At 51.1% G+C, this 17,820-nt stretch overlaps 6 protein-coding genes across 6 annotated transcripts; 3 read left to right on the forward strand and 3 right to left on the reverse strand.

The window, feature by feature from the left end:
* Positions 1 to 295: 295 nt before the first annotated feature.
* On the forward strand, positions 296 to 2,931 carry CDEST_09407 (uncharacterized protein; the record flags this gene model as incomplete). Its single annotated transcript, XM_062925566.1, has 6 exons — positions 296 to 394; positions 456 to 522; positions 584 to 827; positions 886 to 1,050; positions 1,104 to 1,282; positions 1,340 to 2,931. 6 exons carry the CDS (start codon positions 296 to 298, stop codon positions 2,929 to 2,931), a joined length of 2,346 nt encoding a protein of 781 aa, XP_062781617.1.
* Positions 2,932 to 5,688: 2,757 nt separating this feature from the next.
* On the forward strand, positions 5,689 to 7,110 carry CDEST_09408 (Putative O-methyltransferase domain, S-adenosyl-L-methionine-dependent methyltransferase superfamily; the record flags this gene model as incomplete). Its single annotated transcript, XM_062925567.1, has 5 exons — positions 5,689 to 5,874; positions 5,925 to 6,060; positions 6,108 to 6,231; positions 6,302 to 6,738; positions 6,794 to 7,110. The coding sequence occupies 5 exons, from the start codon at positions 5,689 to 5,691 to the stop codon at positions 7,108 to 7,110; spliced, it is 1,200 nt and encodes a 399-aa protein (XP_062781618.1).
* A 919-nt stretch (positions 7,111 to 8,029) lies between these two features.
* On the reverse strand, positions 8,030 to 10,332 carry CDEST_09409 (Putative major facilitator, sugar transporter, major facilitator superfamily). The gene is made up of 6 exons (XM_062925568.1): positions 9,649 to 10,332; positions 9,483 to 9,589; positions 9,284 to 9,418; positions 8,857 to 9,230; positions 8,637 to 8,784; positions 8,030 to 8,582 (listed from the first exon to the last, which is right to left on the reverse strand). The coding sequence occupies exons 1-6, from the start codon at positions 10,025 to 10,027 to the stop codon at positions 8,196 to 8,198; spliced, it is 1,530 nt and encodes a 509-aa protein (XP_062781619.1). The 5' UTR covers positions 10,028 to 10,332; the 3' UTR covers positions 8,030 to 8,195.
* Positions 10,333 to 10,658: 326 nt separating this feature from the next.
* On the forward strand, positions 10,659 to 13,258 carry CDEST_09410 (uncharacterized protein). The gene is made up of 4 exons (XM_062925569.1): positions 10,659 to 10,770; positions 10,842 to 11,275; positions 11,327 to 11,995; positions 12,053 to 13,258. The coding sequence occupies exons 1-4, from the start codon at positions 10,687 to 10,689 to the stop codon at positions 13,134 to 13,136; spliced, it is 2,271 nt and encodes a 756-aa protein (XP_062781620.1). The 5' UTR covers positions 10,659 to 10,686; the 3' UTR covers positions 13,137 to 13,258.
* A 77-nt stretch (positions 13,259 to 13,335) lies between these two features.
* CDEST_09411 (Putative glycoside hydrolase, family 3, glycoside hydrolase family 3 domain, immunoglobulin) lies at positions 13,336 to 16,133 on the reverse strand (the record flags this gene model as incomplete). Its single annotated transcript, XM_062925570.1, has 5 exons — positions 13,336 to 13,717; positions 13,776 to 14,167; positions 14,229 to 15,270; positions 15,326 to 15,932; positions 16,007 to 16,133. The coding sequence occupies 5 exons, from the start codon at positions 16,131 to 16,133 to the stop codon at positions 13,336 to 13,338; spliced, it is 2,550 nt and encodes an 849-aa protein (XP_062781621.1).
* A 527-nt stretch (positions 16,134 to 16,660) lies between these two features.
* CDEST_09412 (Putative short-chain dehydrogenase/reductase SDR, NAD(P)-binding domain superfamily) lies at positions 16,661 to 17,488 on the reverse strand (the record flags this gene model as incomplete). Its single annotated transcript, XM_062925571.1, has 1 exon — positions 16,661 to 17,488. One exon carries the CDS (start codon positions 17,486 to 17,488, stop codon positions 16,661 to 16,663), a length of 828 nt encoding a protein of 275 aa, XP_062781622.1.
* Positions 17,489 to 17,820: the final 332 nt, after the last annotated feature.

Consider the following 17,820-nt stretch of genomic DNA (forward strand, 5'->3'; position numbering starts at 1 on the left):
TCTCCATATGGAACCAGTATCACAGCGAGGGGTTGAGTATCACATTGAAGGAGTATGATAGAGACCAGTACAAGGCTCGATAAAACAGGAGTCCCACCCGGAAATGCAGAAGCCGGGACATGACCCATGACGAACAGGGCTTCCAATCGGCTTGGAAGTGATGTTTGGAACGGGCTTGCAAATCTAAACATCGACCGCACTTAATATTAACAATGTCACCCCCCCCTTAGAGCAATCAGAGTGAAGTGGCGATCAACGCATATCTTTCAGAACAGTGATTCCGAGCATTGCGAACATGTCGGGCACGAAGAAATCGCAAAGTCCCCAAAACAGTCCGGCCCCTAAGTCATCAACTCGGGGCGTTATGAACTGCAAGCCATGTCAGATTCGCAAGGTAAGTGATTCCACCGTTGAAAACAAGCATGTTTTCTGATCGACGTCCTGCATGTGCGTAGATCAAATGTGACAGAGCGTTACCTGCGTGTGGAGTATGTCAACTCTATCAAAGGTCGTGCTTCTATGGTATGTCTCCTTTTCCTCTAGGTGACGTCCTTATGTATGAGGGGTCTAACCCAAGCCACAGAGGGTGTTCCCAAGAAGCGAGGACCAAAGAAGGAATCTCTCAGCGCTTTGATAAAGCGAATCGATGGTCTCGAAGAACTCCTCAAGGCAGAGAAGACACCAACGCCACCTGGATCGAATGTTATCAACACCGATGTAAATGGGTTCCATTCCTACAACAACGCGAGCTTCGACACTTGCGGCTCTGCATCGTCTGAAGTGTCTCCTTGCAGCCCTTTCCATGAAGGTGGCTTTAAAATGAATTCGTATGTTATTTGACATGGGCACTTCATTAACATTACACCGTGGCTAATGCAAATTTAGGGACTTCCCATCTGTCATCAATGCCGAGGGTCTGGTTGACATCTACTTCACATACTTCCACCGCAATCCCTATGAGATTCTGGACGAAGAGGTGACGAAGCAGAAACTTAAAGACAATCAGCTTCCCAAACCAGTGCTGTATGCTCTCTGTGCCGTTGCAACGAGGTAATTGCATGAGATTCCATAAACATATGGACCCAAAGCTCACAGATTAGCAGATATTCAGAACAGCCAGGCAAAGGACCAAGTAGTTATGTTTCCGCGGAGACCTATGCTTCGTGGGCCCAAAAAGAACTGGAAAATGCCAATGTCTCACTCGACAGTTGTCAAGCGCTTCTCTTACTAGTGACAGCATTTGCGGCCATGGGCAACGGAAGCAGAGCGTACAATGTTCTCTGTGAGTTTGGAATCCCCCGTTCATCAAAAGTGCGTACCTGCTAACCTGTTCCAATAGCTCATGCAGTCAGCACAGTTATGGCACTTGAGCTGTATCAATGCGCAGAAGAAAACGAGGATCATAGCGCACCAGAAAATAAGCTGAGAAAGCGGCTCTTTTGGACTTGTTATGTCATGAATGTTTTCGTGGCAACATGGCTCGAGCGGCCCTCTTTGATCGATGATGCCATAGTCAAGGCAACCATTCCGTTTTCTAATCAGCAATCTCAATCTGTATGGCAGTCCAAGAATGACTACACCTCTACGACCGACACTGAACAACTTTTGGACAAAGACAAGAGTTATGGGCTCCAAAAGCTTGTTTGGGTTGCTCAAATCCTTTCGGACACCAACAGATATCTGCTCATTACAGATCCTACGACGCAAGATGCATACGGCCACCGACACAAGATCCGACATGATCTGGACCTCTGGGCAGCCGACATTAGTCGCAATCCCGATTACCCACACCAACTGCTTGACGGCCCCGAGGCAAACGTCCTGCTTGAGTGTCGGGTGATTTATCACTTGATTTACTGTCTTCTTCATCGCCCCCTTCTGCCGTTGCGTCTCGGCAAGCCGGTAGGGGCAATGATGACACAGCACTGGATGTCCGAGGCCATAGAGATGGCATTCCGTCACGCAACGGCAATCATCGAGCTGGTTGATCAGAGTTTTCAGACCAAAGCTTTGCATCTGCCACCCTTCGTATCTTATTGCATCTTCACAGCCGGGACAATTCACTCTCATGGAGTTCACTATTACGCCAATGATCACAATCATCAAGGCTTGGGCATTGGGCTTCCCTCCTTTGCCAGTTCTCCGATGGCGGCAGAATCCTTCGCCACCTCTTCTGAGCTTCTCAGCAAGGGCATTCAGCAGCTCTCTGCTATGAGCAATGAGTTTGAATCAGCGCGTCTCTTCAAGCAGCGTCTCGACGATCTCACCAAGGAGCATGCCCGCTTGCTGCGGAGTGATGTAGCTGGCTACAACCCGCCCCAGTCGAACAGGTTCTTTCGCCGATACTCCGTCGAACTCCGCCAAAAGGTCCAAGGATTCCATGCCGTCGAATCGTCCGCTGTTACCCCTACGTACTCGCAGCCACCAGGATCTCCAGATGAAAATGCCGCAAAGATGACATACTCAGCCGGAGCGTGGAATGCAACTCAAAACCATGGTGTTTCCAAATTACCCTTCGCACCGCCAAGGCCAAGCATCGCCAATTCAGCAGCCCACAGTCTGGGCCACTCCAGATCGTTCTCGGACAGCATGTCTCTGAACCAGTCATATTCATTTGCAGCAACCAATCACATGTCACAGAGGCCGCTGCCGGTGTGGACTGGCTTCCAAGATGCTACACCAAGACAGATCACCATCCATGATACACCGGCACCGGACCCCTCGTCACAGCTGACTTCCCCTATTCAACAACAGGAACAGGTCGTGGCTTCAAGCCAAGGTGGCTGGGGTGGGGTCAAAAGTTTTGCCTGTGGCGACTCTCTTGGTTACGAGGTTCTTCCAGGTTCAGTCGTGGCGGCTGGTCCGATGTATCATCCAGGAGACGAGCTGCAGGGCTCGTTTGTAGCATTCCAAAACTTTTCTGTATTATAGCTTCATCAACTATAAACATTCTTTAGACAGCCTATTTGTGCCGAACACGAACCGTGGAGTTTTGACTGACTCAGCCACCATGATTCAACCTGGGTACCGTCGTACTCGCAGGTAGCTTCACTGCCACAATTGCCTCAACATTAAAGCTTCCCCTCTTGTGGTTATCGCCTCAAATCTTTCCCCTTTCCCGTGGCGAACCTGAATCCATACTATTTCATATTTAGTTAGTTTCGCGTATTCGGGAAGAGATGCCGCAAGGTATTTCCTAACTCATCATCGAAGCCGGAATCCCACATGTCCTTCGCCCCAGGTGTTTCAACGCTGATTGCTTTTGATCGAGTAGTCCAGGCTTATTTATCCATTGTATGTATTTGCGTCATCTGCCAACAAAAGAAGTGCGGTTCGACCCGTCCGACTCCGCTCGTTCACCCCATATTTTGCATCAACAGACACCAACAGAAAAAGTCAAAAACATACAACACCAGGTATTCGCTGGTCGTCACCGACCCAACTACTAATCCGGCCCTCACTGGCTTATCTATGGGAGAGCGGACGGGATCCCGAGTTCTCCAGTGGGTATGGTCGTATGTGACAGCTTTCAGCGATGAACATGCTTAGGTATGCAGCGTCTGTCATCAGTCGAGACAGAGGTGGAAACGGGGAAACGTTCTCTGTCTCATGCTATATGGATCGGCATCTTCTGGACTGGATTTCGTCATTTTGGTTCCCAGAGCTTTTGGGAAAGAAGTAGAGCAAATGAGAATGAACCACCGTCTGGCTCTTTACGTCTTGACTTCAATGACCCGAGTCAAGCTGCATTTGTCAAGTAGTTGCTCTCCCAGTATCTACATTTCTAATCAGCCAGCATGGATTTTCAAGGTCTTCTGTTGCAGATTATAGTTGTGGTGAGAGCTTGAATAGAACTTACCACTGTTTCGGATACATGAATAGGAGAGCGTCATCCTCCAAAGCTGCTCAGGCTGCTTCAACACCTGTATGGTCTCCAAGATGCGAGACGCTCCAAATCGATATCATCTTGACTCGTGACGGAGGAACTGAAACGGCGCCTCAAAGGACATACAAGATGATGGTTGATTAGAAATCGCGCCAAAGAAGGGGTCAACGGGTCATTCAGTGGATTGGTGTGTTCGATGTGAGTAGCATTACGCGAGAAGTGGAGAACGAGGGAGCCATTTGTGTCTTCTATATCAACTAGGATAGAATCGATCTGAATGTGGAGAGGACGCAATACGGCTTTTGATCTATCTCCCGATCATACGTGTCATCGTCGGGCTCGGACGATACTGAATCCCCGAATCTAGAGTCTAGATCTCGGGGTGTTTCGCGCTTGACTTGAAAGATAGCCTCCACCATTTCGTTTTCGTTCTCAACATCGAGAAGGTAAATTTTCAAAGAGCAGGGGTTCCTCGCCGTCTGATATACAACGGTGGAAAAGAAAAGACGCAAAGACCAGTGTGATAGACCAGGAGTTCGGCCATGTCGCCAAGCTCTGAGCGCCTAGACCTTCTCATCTAAGTATTAGACATAAGCCCAGCCCTATCCAGTCATGAGAGTGGGGGAAAATCTTGCCACTCTGGCTTTCGAACGGGATCATTTCAATGGAGTCTGACCGAGTGACCGTTATAGATTGAAGTAATGAATGGCTCCGAGTGACAGGGGAAAGGTGCGACAGCTTTCATAAACGGCTGAAGCTGCTCGAAATGGAATACACGGGAAAAGTGGGAAAATACTCCTAATACTTTCAAACATAACTGATTGGAATGCTATTATATCTGTTGTTTAGTCTCTCCACCTTAAAGCAGGTTCATTATCCCACGGTAACAACTACCAACGATGAGTCGATGCAGCCACAGATACCAATCTGGAATGCCAGTTCGGCACAGGCCAGAGGAGTGACCTGTGAATTCAACCCTCGTCCCGCTTTCACCTTCAGAAACGAAGGATTGAGAGACTCCACTATGTTCGATGGCGCTTCTGGAGGTGAGTAGGAGTCACAATATCTTGTCATAAGACACTGTTTCTATACCACTCACTTTTTGTTGAGTCGAACACAGAAACACGGGCCATATCTTGATTCCAGATTCAATCATTACTCGTTCATCTGAAAGATATCAGACGAAGCAGACGCGCAGCAATGTGTGCATCATTGTTTGTGCTCAAGTGGTGGCGGCTAGTCTCATGACATTTGTTTGGGTGCTCTAGACCGTCAGGGTGGCATCTCTCATCAGGTTTATGAATGTTGAGGCATGTGCAACGTGACAAAGGATACTGAAGCCCCAGATACGTGATTTGCGCTTACGTGCTTGAATGACGAATAATCATGAACATCCGGTTTTGTTTCGTTCAAGTTCCTATACGTAAACTTATAGTTCAATCTTGTTGCCATCATGACTAAGTAACACTACATGACATGACTCCGATCACAACAAAATTCGACCATTCCCACGACAGGGTCTCAATGTCGAGCCCAAACTGTGAGGCGGCTTATAATTGTTCCGGGGACCAGAATGACCCGTGTCATCTGAGTTAGAAGCCACAAAAGAGCCCCCACTGCATACATGTTTGATCTACGTTACAGCCATCAACTCACCTAAGCACCTCCCATTCACAGTCGGTGTTTGACTATCTCAATCGACTTCGCGGTATGATGCTAGAATAGAACGCAATCTTACCTAGCAATAGATACTCCCATCGAAGAACAGAATCCAAACAAAGACCTTTTGAAGAGTGCACAATATGTCAGCAGATCTTGAAGATGAGGGGAAAGGCGCAGCAAAGTTTTTCCTTCAAGAAATACGCGGTATAAATTCTCAGTCGTTTGAGAACGATGGAGACCGAATGAAAGCTCTACTGGAGGTATACGCGTTGATGGCACGACTGGAATCGCCATGGGAAACGTTAGTGAGGCTGTGCATGATCCAGGTAACATGACATTCCAAGTCTTGAGTTCGATTGCTAATTGCTTAAACCAGCCTGCGCTTGGGGCTGCTCTGAAAATTTGCAAGGACTTACAGCTATTTGAGAAATGGTCAAAAAAAGGCGCAGTAGCCATGACGAGTGAACAACTCGCAGGAGTCGTTGGGGGATCTTGCGAGTCGGGCCTGCTTTGTAAGAAAATGCACCCGTCTACAAAGCGACCAGAAGCTTATGGATAGACCGACTGTTGCGCCTTCTGGCCTCGAATCATCTGATCGAGGAGACCTCCATGGGATCCTTCAAACAGACGCATTTCAGTTCAGCGATCACCACGCCAGTTTTCGATGGACTGATTCACAGCTTGTAAGTCCTGTCCAGTGACTTCATTTTGAAAAGGATAGGCGAGATTCTCATGGGCTGAATGTGTTGATAGCAACGATGTGAACCTCCCTCTTTTTGCTAAGATGGCAGATTTCTTTGCGGAGACTGGGTACAAGAACCCACAAGACTCAGAGCAGACGGTTTTTCAGTATGCTCACGGATGGAACGGCAACCTTTGGTCATACTACGAGGCACACCCAGAGAAGCAGCAGCAGTTCAACGTCATACAACAGACAATATCTGCACAACAGCCTGCATGGACAGATATATTCCCTGTTCATACCCTGCTCGAAGTAGACCCCGGTCTTCCATTGCTTGTGGATGTGGGTGGAAGTACCGGCCACGATCTTCTCAAATTCTACAAGGCACATCCGGAGACAGCCTCACTCTTATACCTCGAGGACCTAGAGTCAGTGATTCAAAGCGCTGAACTGCCAGAGAGCATCAACAAAATTGCTTACGACTTCTTCAGTCCGCAACCGGTAATGGGTAAGTGAGTCCTAAGAGCTTATACCCCAATGCGATGAAGCTGAACATGATTAAGGTGCCCGAGCGTACTTCATGCACTCCATCCTACACGACTGGTCTGATGAATCAGCCCGAACGATTCTTACGATGCAGAGAAATGCTATGAAACCAGGCTTCAGCAAGCTTCTTATACATGACCATGTTGTGCCAGAAAGCCTTGCTCATCCACAAGCCACCGCATTCGATTTCCAGATGATGGCAATGGTGGCTGGCCAGGAGCGGTCGGAAGGGCACTGGCGAGCCTTGCTTGAGTCGGTCGGTCTACGGGTTGTCCGGATCTGGACCCTGGAATCTGCAGTCCACAGTATCATAGAGGCTGAAGCTACGATCTAGTTTGAACGTTGCTGAGTCACTCCGAAACACGGCATTCATAACATCTGGTTAATGCCGATTTTTATGAGGTCATTTGGGTAGTTCAATCGCAGTAAGGTGTGTTTCGCAACAAGAAAGAATGAAACAGGAGAGTCCCGAAACTGTGTGTCTACATAGACTGCTGTCCAACAATGTAAATTTCTACGGTATATGACGAGGACCAGCGAGTTACAGCTGTTTTGTCCATCGATAGCCAAGTATCCCATAACCATGCAGGAAATGCCATGAACACGAGGCTGCATGCATGGCCCTTTGTTTGTGACAACTCAATGCTGGACTCGGTCATTAGAATTGATACGGATCCTACCTCTCTCCTATCCAACGTTCTGCGGAGTGGGCGTATCCCTCTCGGGCCATTCCAATGTCTGCACGTAAAATTTGGAATTACCAAACCTGAATGAAATGACAAACACGACAAAACTAGCAAACTTCAAATTTGGCAAACACGACAGACTTGACAAACATGACAAACTTGGCAAACACGACAAACACGACAGATTTGACAAACTTTCCAGAATAGTTGACCTGCAATTGTTCTTTTGTAACTTAACGGAACTGGCTACGTGTCTGATCGTAACACGCTAAGTTCAAGTACTCTCTGCTAAAGATGGTTGAACATGACACGGCTAGAAGAATAGACTTGGCTAAGTATAGTTGCAAGTTTGCCGAGACCTAGTGGGGAAACAAATACCAGGTGGACGAATGCGATCGTATTCGGGGACAGAGGATCGGCGAACTGCAGTGGAGGAAAGAATACCAAGTAGGAGAGAGTATGCGTAGTAGCTAGAGACGAGGCTTGTTGGACAGGCGTTCAATTTCATGGAGACGGTGTAATAGTTACATCATGGACGAACCGTAGTGTATGGCCATGATGCACACTTTCGCGTTAGGATTCATCTCGATATTATGGGTTCTTGGACGCAGTTCACTGGCAGTTCACTGCAAAACGCTTGATGAGGAGACGGGACGAGCAACATTCCTTGAGTAAATCGAGACTAGGACGGACCACCACCAGGTGGCTGATACATGCAGCAATTCGATGGGCGTTACGCCTTCTCCTCGTGCCGTGCCATGACAACCACGCCACCCTTCTCGCCATCCTCTGTCGAGTCCTGAAATACGTCTTCAGGCTTGTATTTGCCGAAATTTCGGAGAGGGATGCCCTCGTTGAACATCCGGTCGATCTGCTCGAGGGACTTGCCCTTGCATTCGGGGATGCAGAACCAAGTGAAGACAAGCGCGAAGACCAGGATGCCTGCAAAAATGAACCCGACTTTGGATCCTAGGCCTGCACCTGGCGTATAGAGCAAATAGGGGATGCTGAAGTTGACTAAGAAGTTGGCCAGAACGTTGACCATGGAGGCCGTTCGTTGGGACGCATCGCGGAGTCGGAGGGCAGGGATTTCGGTCGTGACGACGTAGTTGAGAGGTGCCTGGCCATTTGTCAGTGAGATGTTCCCAGATTTCAGTGATTAATGACAAATTACCCATGCAAATACGTAACCGGCAGCAAAGACTGTCAGCATGGCGACAATGCTGGTCTTGACCGCAAACGATGGATCTACCACGGTGCCCAAAGAACCCATCGTCACAATGGCTGCAAACTGCCAGACGGCTCCGATAAGAAGCAGGGGGCTGCGAAATGGCAAGATCAGTCACTCCGAGAGCCATATCAATGGGAGGTTGTTTCAAGGTGTGTTTACGTACCGGCGTCCCACACGGTCGTTCAGATACAACCCAACAAATACCATGCACAGGTTCACAATGGCGTTGATGATGGTCATCGTGAAGGGGTTGACGGTGCCGATGTCCTTGATGAAGATGGCTCCGTAGGTGGAGGCGAAGGCTTGTCCCGTGGCTTGCTGAAGAAAGTTCATCATCACCACGATGGCCGTTCTCTTCAAGTTGATCCCCTTGAACAATTCCATGTAGTTTCCTTGCTCGACTTCCTGCTTCAACGCGTACTGCAGGGATGCGAATTGCTCCTCGATTTCGGCGTCGGAAATGGTTCCGGCTCGGAGCTTCTTGAGAGATACCTGGGCCTCCTCGACTCTATCCTGGGTCAATAGCCACCGCGGCGACTTTAATTTCTGTTAGTGCACATCCAAGCAATGGCATAGTTGAAGTAACTTACCTCAGGGATGAAGAAGATCAGGCCCATGACGATAACGGGAATCACGTAGAACAAGCCCATGGGGATCCGCCAGGAGGCGTTTCCTTCCAATGTGCTGGTGCCTCTACAGACAGAGTTGACGATAAGCGTACCGAACTGTGTAGTGACTGTGTCAGCCATGCTCGGGTAACTAGCAAGCAAAGGCCTATCCAAAACCTACCATGAGACTAAATTGGTACGATCCGACGGCGAAGCCACGGATTTCGGATGGCACGATCTCGGACTGGTACACGGGAACAACGGCCAGTTCCATACCAACGTAAATGTCTTTGTGAAACACGTCAGTAACGCAACAGCCGGACGACTGTAGAGCCCATGAGTCATACAGTTGAGGATACGAGCGGCCATAATCTGCTCGCGGGTGTTGGACGTCACGGCAATCGTCGCTGGGATCACGGCCCAGGCGCTCATCGCGAACATGCACCACCGGCGGCCCCAGCGGGCGCTGACGAGACTGCCGATGATGACACCGGCCGCGAACCCGATGTAGTTGAGACTATTGAAGAGCGCCAGCCAGCCGGTGGGCAGCTTCCACTTGCCGGTCGTGGGATTCTGGTCGCCAAACTGGCGCTGGAACGCGTCCATGGCCTGCGTGGTCGAGTATCCCGCATTGTCGAAGCCGTAGTTGAAGGTTGAAATGGCGATGACGGTAAAGGCCGCAGCCAGGGTGCTGTTGAAGTGCTTCAGGATCCTGTTCGGCGCCATGGTGTATGCGTCTGCTTGGGCTGTCTAGGGAACACTCGACTCTTGCCTCCGAGAACACGATCCTCTGTCTGGGCAGGTTTCGTGATGCATTCTCTTTCTTATCCTTAAGTAATCAGACGCGCCTGCAAAAATCAAGCCCAACGGCTCGTCGATATTACGTTACTACGTTGTCCCTTGTCGAGTGGAGACAAAGCCATCTTGGGCTCAAAGCTAATGCCCCCTTTTTGCTTGCGAGAAAAGTCGTCCGATCAGAGGAGACTCGGGACGAACAAACACACAAACACACGACCACATGGCGGAGAAGGCTTCCCCAATTTGTGATACACACCGGGGAAGCAGCCCATTCCAGGCGCTAAGGAAACGGATTCCTGGAGATGAGTGGAGGATGGAGAAGCCACGCGGCGATGGGAGCGCTTTAGTTGGAGTCCAGAACGAGAATCCCTGTGGATGGAACCCCCCCTCCACGGCTGTCTCTCCGGGGGTTGACTTCGACTAGGGTGGCAGGTTCGGAAGTCGGGCGGAGAGCAGAATGCGAAAAATGTCACGGGAGTCGGGCGGACGAAAAGCCCTCTCACCTGTCCCCCGACTTCCAACCGTTCCCCGACCCCTCCAGGCTTTTTACTCTTTTTGATCGAGACACTGCGGGTTAGACTAAGACAATGGAGACGACCGGCGCTCCGTCCCGATCATTGGGTCGGCCCCGGAAAGGACTGCAGATATGTTTCCAGTGCCGTAACCGAAAGGTGAGTTGGCGACTGCATCCCCGATGGTCTCGCTTCCGATGAAGAGGGATCTCCTAACCCGAGGCCGATAGGTCCGGTGTGACAGTACAGCTGGAGGTTGCGAGAACTGCCGTCGTCTCAAGTTCCAGTGCTCATTCGCAGTCCCGGACCAAGTTCTTGATAATGGAACTCCTCGTACGCCAAGCAGCGACTCGAGCCATCTGAGGTTGGAGAAGCGCCGTGTACGCACTGCTTGCATCCAATGTAGGGACAAGAAAACCAAGTGTTGCGGGACGCAGCCATCATGTCGCCGGTGCTCGCATCGGGGATTTGACTGTCAATATCCCGACCCGTCCAAATCGTCGTCGTCATCGTCGTCGAAGGCGTCGAAGACGTCAACTTCGAATTACTGTGTCCAGTTGCCTGACCGGTTGAGAAGCAACTCGGAAAGAAACGAAGACTATCAGAATCGGACCATCAACCGCGATGTCTCAGCTACAGCCTCACCGGCCTCATCGCTCGGCTTGTAGGTTCAGCATGAGATTTGGCAAAGCCATACACGCTGACACTGTTCCAGTGAGCTGAGCGCGAACAAGACAATAGTCAAGCAGCATATTGACGCGTTCTTCGATTTCGTGTATCCGATACCCTGTTATGCCTTTGTTCACAAGGCAACCTTCTGCCAAAGCTGGGCGCAAGGCACCCACAACCCTCGCCTTCTGAAGGCAATGTGCGGTCTAACTGCACGCTACATCGCCTCGGGCGACACGGCACGCCTACGACAAGCAACGCGGTGGATTCAAGAGTCGGAGATGCAGCTTCTCATGCGATTGAGCGAGCCCTCCATGTCAGATATCGAGGCTCTGATGCTCACCACATTGGATCACATTATTGCGCGTCGCTTCAGTAAGATGCTAGTATCAGCATGCCTCGCGGCGAGGTTAGCTTTCATGATGCGGCTCAACTACGAGGATAGCCGTCTGAGTTTCCTTACACAAGAACGGCGCAGACGCCTAATGTGGGCAATCTTCACGATGGAAACGCTTTACTCAAGCGGAAGAGCGGAGTTTACTGGCTGCTCCAAGGACACGATACACCTACAGCTCCCTTGCAACGAGAACTCGTTCACGCTAGACATCCCCGTCACGACAGAGCCGCTGAAGCCTTCGAGGACACAAAACGGCACAGATTTGGGCCTCATGGCTTACAACGTCCGCGTTCTCGACATTCGCGACCGAATCCAGAGGTGAGAGAACCTCTCTGTCCATGCGACAGGTCCTCTGTCGACTAACCATCGCTTCAGGTTGTCTCATACCATAACTCACCGACAGAAGCCTCTGGTAGAGTGTATTACATTGCTTAAGGGGCTCGTCGGCGAATTAGATGCCCTCCGTCGGTCTCTGCCTCCGCAGTTTACTTTCGATAAGAAGAACCTCTTTCTTCGAGCGTACACTCCTCAGCGTACCCCATACGTCATGTTCCATACCTGGTGGCACCAATGTCAGTGTGACATGTATCGATTCACGATACCTGGTCTCCGGGAGGGCCTCCCTCTCGAAGAGTTACGATGTCTACCTGCAGATTTCGTCGCCTACTGTCGGAACCAGTGTCTCGAGCACGCCCTGGCTGTTGCGAACATCATGGCCACGGTAACCGAGATGGGCAGAGACATCTTCATCACCGATCCGGCCCTCGTGATGTGCACTTTCCACTCCGCCCGTGTCATCTCACGGCTTGGCTCAGCGCAGTTCGCCAACCTTCCCAGGGACGTCCTGATAGCCAAGCTCAAGTCGTGCTCGGATATTCTCGAGACCCCAGCCGAGCTCTACCCGACCACGAAGCTCCTGCAGGGCGGAATCTTCGACCTGATCCATGACGCGAAGCGTGGCTCGGGGGACTCGAGCCCCCTGAGATCGAGTTGGGATACGGAACAGCCGGGGTCTGATTCGGATGCGTCTGGATCACAGCGATCCGGTGTCCGGGGCAGCAGGCACGGATCAGTGCCAGAAGTGTACTCCAAATACAGCGTAACAGATGAGATCCGAAAGCTAAAGTTCCATCAAGATGGTGAAGAAACAGCTCGGGAATACCAAACTAGTTGTCAGGACACTGGAGGCAGTGGTAACGATGGTGTATCTCAACAGTTCACAATGGCCGGTGTTCAGGAAGAGAATGAGCCGCAGGGGTATGTTCCGATGCCACAAGACATTACAGCGAACAGTTTTGGCTTCTCAGAGTCTGGGTTTGGTGGCACTACAGCACCATACGATGTGACAATGACGCTGGGATTCGAGCCTAGCTACGGCGAATGTCAGCCGGATTTGTTTCTTGACTCCTTCATGCCTCTTCAAAACGATTGGAACATGCCCGATCCTGGTTCCTTTTGAGGTATAGTGGGCCAAAATGTGGCGGCCGTCTGTTAGGCATTGTCTATGTTGCTGTCAGAAAAGGCATCTTCTGCGTGTGCTCTGAGATAGCCCAGAAAATATACCAAGTACGAAGACTATCAAACCACAGATGACCTGCCCAGTGAAATTAAACCGTCATAACTCAGAGATGAAGTATACAATGTTCTCTAACCTCTCATCAAAGTCCGTTCCAGAAAACGTCTTTTTGGATCTGGAAACTTCCCTCCAAGCTGGTTTCCCCTGCCGTGACCAAAGCCGTGTAGGTTCCCTTTTCACAGCACCAGCTATTCCTCTTTTCATCCCAAACGGCCGTGCAGTACCTATCGATTGCTATCGTAGCAAGTTTCGCCTCGCTCGGTTCCAAAAATATCTTCGTGAATCCCATGAGAGAGCGAAGCGGGCGAGCAAACCGCGACTTTGGTGACCTGGTAGCGTACTTGATGTACAAGCACACAACTTCTGCACCTGCCACCTTTCCAGTGTTTTTCACAGTGACTTCGACTCTACTTGGCTTCACTTGAAGATCCGAAATTTGGAAGCTGGTGTAACTGAGTCCATGACTTAACGGACAAGTCAGTCAGCAGACGTTCCCAATCACAGGCATGCACTTCAACTCACCCAAATGGGAACGCAACTTCCATCTTCCGCGCTTCATACCACTTGTAACCAACAAACACGTCTTCAGAGTAGTGCACCTTTCCGTTGTCGCTGCCGAAGCCAAGGAAGGCAGGGTTGTCTTCCAGGCGTGCAGGGAAGGTCATTGGCAGCTTTCCGCTGGGGTTGATGCGGCCGAAGATGACATCTGCTACTGCATTGCCAGCTTCGTTGCCGCCGTACCAGCTATGTAGCAGTGTGTTGGCGTTGCGTCTCCAGGGCATCCTGACTGGGTTTCCTGCTTGTGTAATGACAACGGCGTTAGGTTGTGCTTTGAGGACGGCTTCGATAAGTTCGTCGACATGCGGGGGCATATCCATCGTCTCTCTATCCTTGCCCTCCTTCTCCAAGTCCGCCTTCAGGGCCAGAGTGTTAGTGACATATGCCAAAACGCTAGAGAGAGCTTGGGTTGCTTACGTTGAGACCAGCTACAACAAAGGTATACTTGCACCTCTTGGCCAGGTCAACAGCTCTTTGAATACCCTCCTCGGCATTTATTTTGCGGCATCCCCCCAAACGACACGCACCCCCCGGAATGGCCAGGAGTGAGCCGCCCTTGACCTTGGATGTTGAGGCGCTGCCAGCCTCAACACGGAGGCAATAACGCTCTCCTGCCTTCATTTCGTACGTTGCGCGCTTTTCAGCCGAGCCCTTGCCGAAAAACATACCGCCAGGGGTCTGTTCCGTCGAGTTGTCGATGACCAGCTCATCGTTGATGAACAGGTCACTAATTCCGTACGTCGCCAAGCCAAACTCGTATGTATCAGTGTGCTTCGGGACAAAGTCTGCGCGCATCGACATGAAGAATGTCTCTTCTTTCATGGGATGTCTGTAGTCCATAAGTTGATAAGTGGTGTCTGGTATTGTGACACGGTCGAACGGCTTTCTGTCCTTGACTGTGTGCGGCTCATTGAAGACCTCGATTGTAACTCCCGGCTCGCCTGTATCGGTGCAGACGTGATCCACCGTGAAAGCGGGAAGTAGAACATGGCCAAACACTCCGGGCTCGTGGTGTATTTTGCTTGTGGCCGGTAATGAATCTTGTATTCCCCTGAGCACGGAGCTGGTGTAATAGGGCCGAAGACTGGCACTTCCCCCCCCGCAGGCCGCCGGCAGATCCGCGTTTGGCCCAATGACGGCCACCTCGTCGCAGTCTTCTGGACGCAGCGGGAGGACGTGCTCCGAGTTCTTCAGCAACACGATGCTCTCACCGGCCAAGCGACGGTTCAGGATTCTGTCTTCGGGAACATCGCGCGTAGTCTCCTCTTCTGCAACTCGGGCCGAAGCCGCATCGTTGACGAACTGCAAAACTTTCCGGGCTCGTTCATCGATGGTATGATGACTCACTTTGCCGGAGAAGACAGCAGCCAAGGCCTCCTTTTCCCGGTAACGACTTGGGCCTGGCATCTCGATGTCAACTCCGGCATTGAGCGCTGCTTCACATGAGTAAGTCCCATACCTGGAGGGGTCAATCAGCAGTGTGCCGTCTGGAATTATTTGCGTCAAACACTTACCAATCACTCATAATAAGGCCATTGAATCCCCACTCTGTTCTCAAAATATTCTGCAGAATCTTGGAATTCTCTGAGACGTGTAGACCCCCGATCTTGTTGTAAGAAGACATGAGAACCCGAGGATTGCTGTCACGTAGGGCAATCTGGAAAGGCAGAAGATAGACCTCGCGAAGGGCCCTGTCCGACATGCAAACGTCGAGCGACATCTTGTCCGTCTCTTGGTCATTGGCCACGAAATGCTTGAGGGCCGCTAGCGTTCCCCTGGACTGCACACCCTTGATGATGGCGGCGGCGAGAATCCCACTCAGGTGCGGGTCTTCCGAGAAGGACTCGAATCCCCGGCCGTTCAATGGGGAGCGGATGATGTTCACCGTAGGCCCCAGCCAGACGTGAGCTCCTTTAGCGTCGCACTCCTTGGAAAGGAGCTGGCCGGCTTTTTCAACCAGCTCGGGGTTCCAGGTTGCCCCCAAGCCGCTTCCACATGGGATACAGAGAGCAGGCACCGGGTTGAAGAACCTCGAGCCCCGGACGCCGTTGGGCCCGTCTGTGCATTTGACGGCTGGGACATCAAATTGGGGAAGGGGGGTGGAGTGCCAGAAGTCGGAGCCTTTGTTGAGTAGTCGTGTTAGTTGAAAAATGAGCTGTTTGGCTCGGCGGGCCTCACGACGATTCAAGTCTTACCAGCAAGCAAGGAGATCTTTTCCGCCAGAGTGGCGTTTTCGATTACTTGGTCGATGTCAACCAGCTTCTTTGGTGGAGGCTGCATGGTGGTGGTGGGTTCGGCCAATGCGGTGTCTCTGGAAACCATGTTTGTAGCGGCAGCTTGATCAGAATCTGTCCCAGAAGCAGGATATATTAAACCCGAAAGTCGAAGTAGGATGGGTGGTGTCCGGGGACGGTGCGGGCATCCGGTCCGGATGTCGGGATCGGGAGACACCCGGAAGTCGCGATATTAGGGGGGATCCACGCTGCGCATCATGTGGGGAGCAGTAAGAGCAGGTCCCGTAAGCAGCGACCACGTGGAAGGGGTCCGCCCTAAGTTTAATCAGTTTACATCGTGAGCGATCTGCCGGGGTCGTGCTAATCACTGTGATCTGCATGTCGACTTCCCATGCACATGCAATACTAACACCTCACAGTCGAGCATTGTCGGCCAGTCGCTCGCAAGCATAACTGTTGAGAGTTGAGACTTATCTATGCGTACAAAACAGAACTTCGGGCAGATTCGTCCGAGACAATGGCATTGAACCAGGCAAAACTAGTCTGTTTGACATTATCCTTCTACTCAATACGACTCTAGTTATCTGAGTGAGCGTCCCTAGCACCCAGTCCCATTTAGCCAAACAGAGCAAGAGTCATCTTGTGTCCTCCGTTGGCGGGGATCAAGGCACCGTTTACCCATCGTCCCTCCTCACTCGCCAGGAAACCAATAATGTACGCAATATCGTCTACGCTTCCAGAGCGGGGAGCCGCAGTAATAAGCTTGATTTGTTCCTTAATGTATTCCCCGGCGTAATCCTCCCTTGCGCCTTGCAACGCTTCAGTCTCCGTAGGTCCGACGGAGATGCTGTTAAAAGTGATGCCTGTTTTTAAGGAGAAGGAATCTGCGAAGGACCGCGTGAAGCTTTCGAGCGCAGCCTTCGTGGCACCGTAGGTCGCAAAGGCCTCGGGATTGCCTGTCTTGCCGGCCATGCTTGAGAGGTTGATGACGCGTCCCCCGTACTTTGGTGCGTGCTCAAGGAAGGCGACGGTGAGGCTGACGGGGAAGTAAACGTTGCCGACCATCAACTCGTTGAAGTCTTCGGCCTGGAGGGTCTTGAGGTCTCTGGTCTTGTCATTTGGGATGACGGCGTTGTTGACGAGGATGTCGATCGTGGTTACGTTCAGTCCGCTCAGCACCTCCTTGATGACCCTGGGACCGACTGTGCTGTCTGTAGCGTCTGCCTGGATGGCGACGGCGTTCTTAATTCCTAGTTCGCGACAGTGCTCTAGCGTCTTGTCGGCAGCGGCTTTGTTGGAAACGTATGTGATTGCAAGGTTGCTTAGGCCCTTGCGGACAAAATACGCGGCGGTCCTGCTGCCGATTCCACGAGATCCGCCGGTGATAATAGCGGTCTTGCCTATTAACGACCAAGGTTCCGATGACGAGGGTACGTTGGACATTTTGGCGATGGCGATTATAGGATGATTGTAGGGTTGGCAATGTTTGATCGGGTTAGGAGATAGAATACCTGCGTAACCTGAGAGACGGAAGAAGATATACGTGGAGAGTGCGTCCTTTCCCTCTTAATATACTCGCAGAGTGTCCATTGTCTGTGAGACGGTGCATAATATCGGACGACGAAATCATAACTCCGTGGCTACGAGATTTTGTGTAGGCTACACCAACGTCCAGACAGGGTGTCAAAATACCGCAAAGTGGTCGCACATAACCAAGACGAGGGCTTTGAAAGCGAATCTGGGCACTTGAAACCAGCCCGAAAGGCGTCTATATT

This window comes from Colletotrichum destructivum, chromosome 6 (genome assembly GCF_034447905.1).
Source record: "Colletotrichum destructivum chromosome 6, complete sequence".
Lineage (NCBI taxonomy): Eukaryota > Fungi > Ascomycota > Sordariomycetes > Glomerellales > Glomerellaceae > Colletotrichum > Colletotrichum destructivum.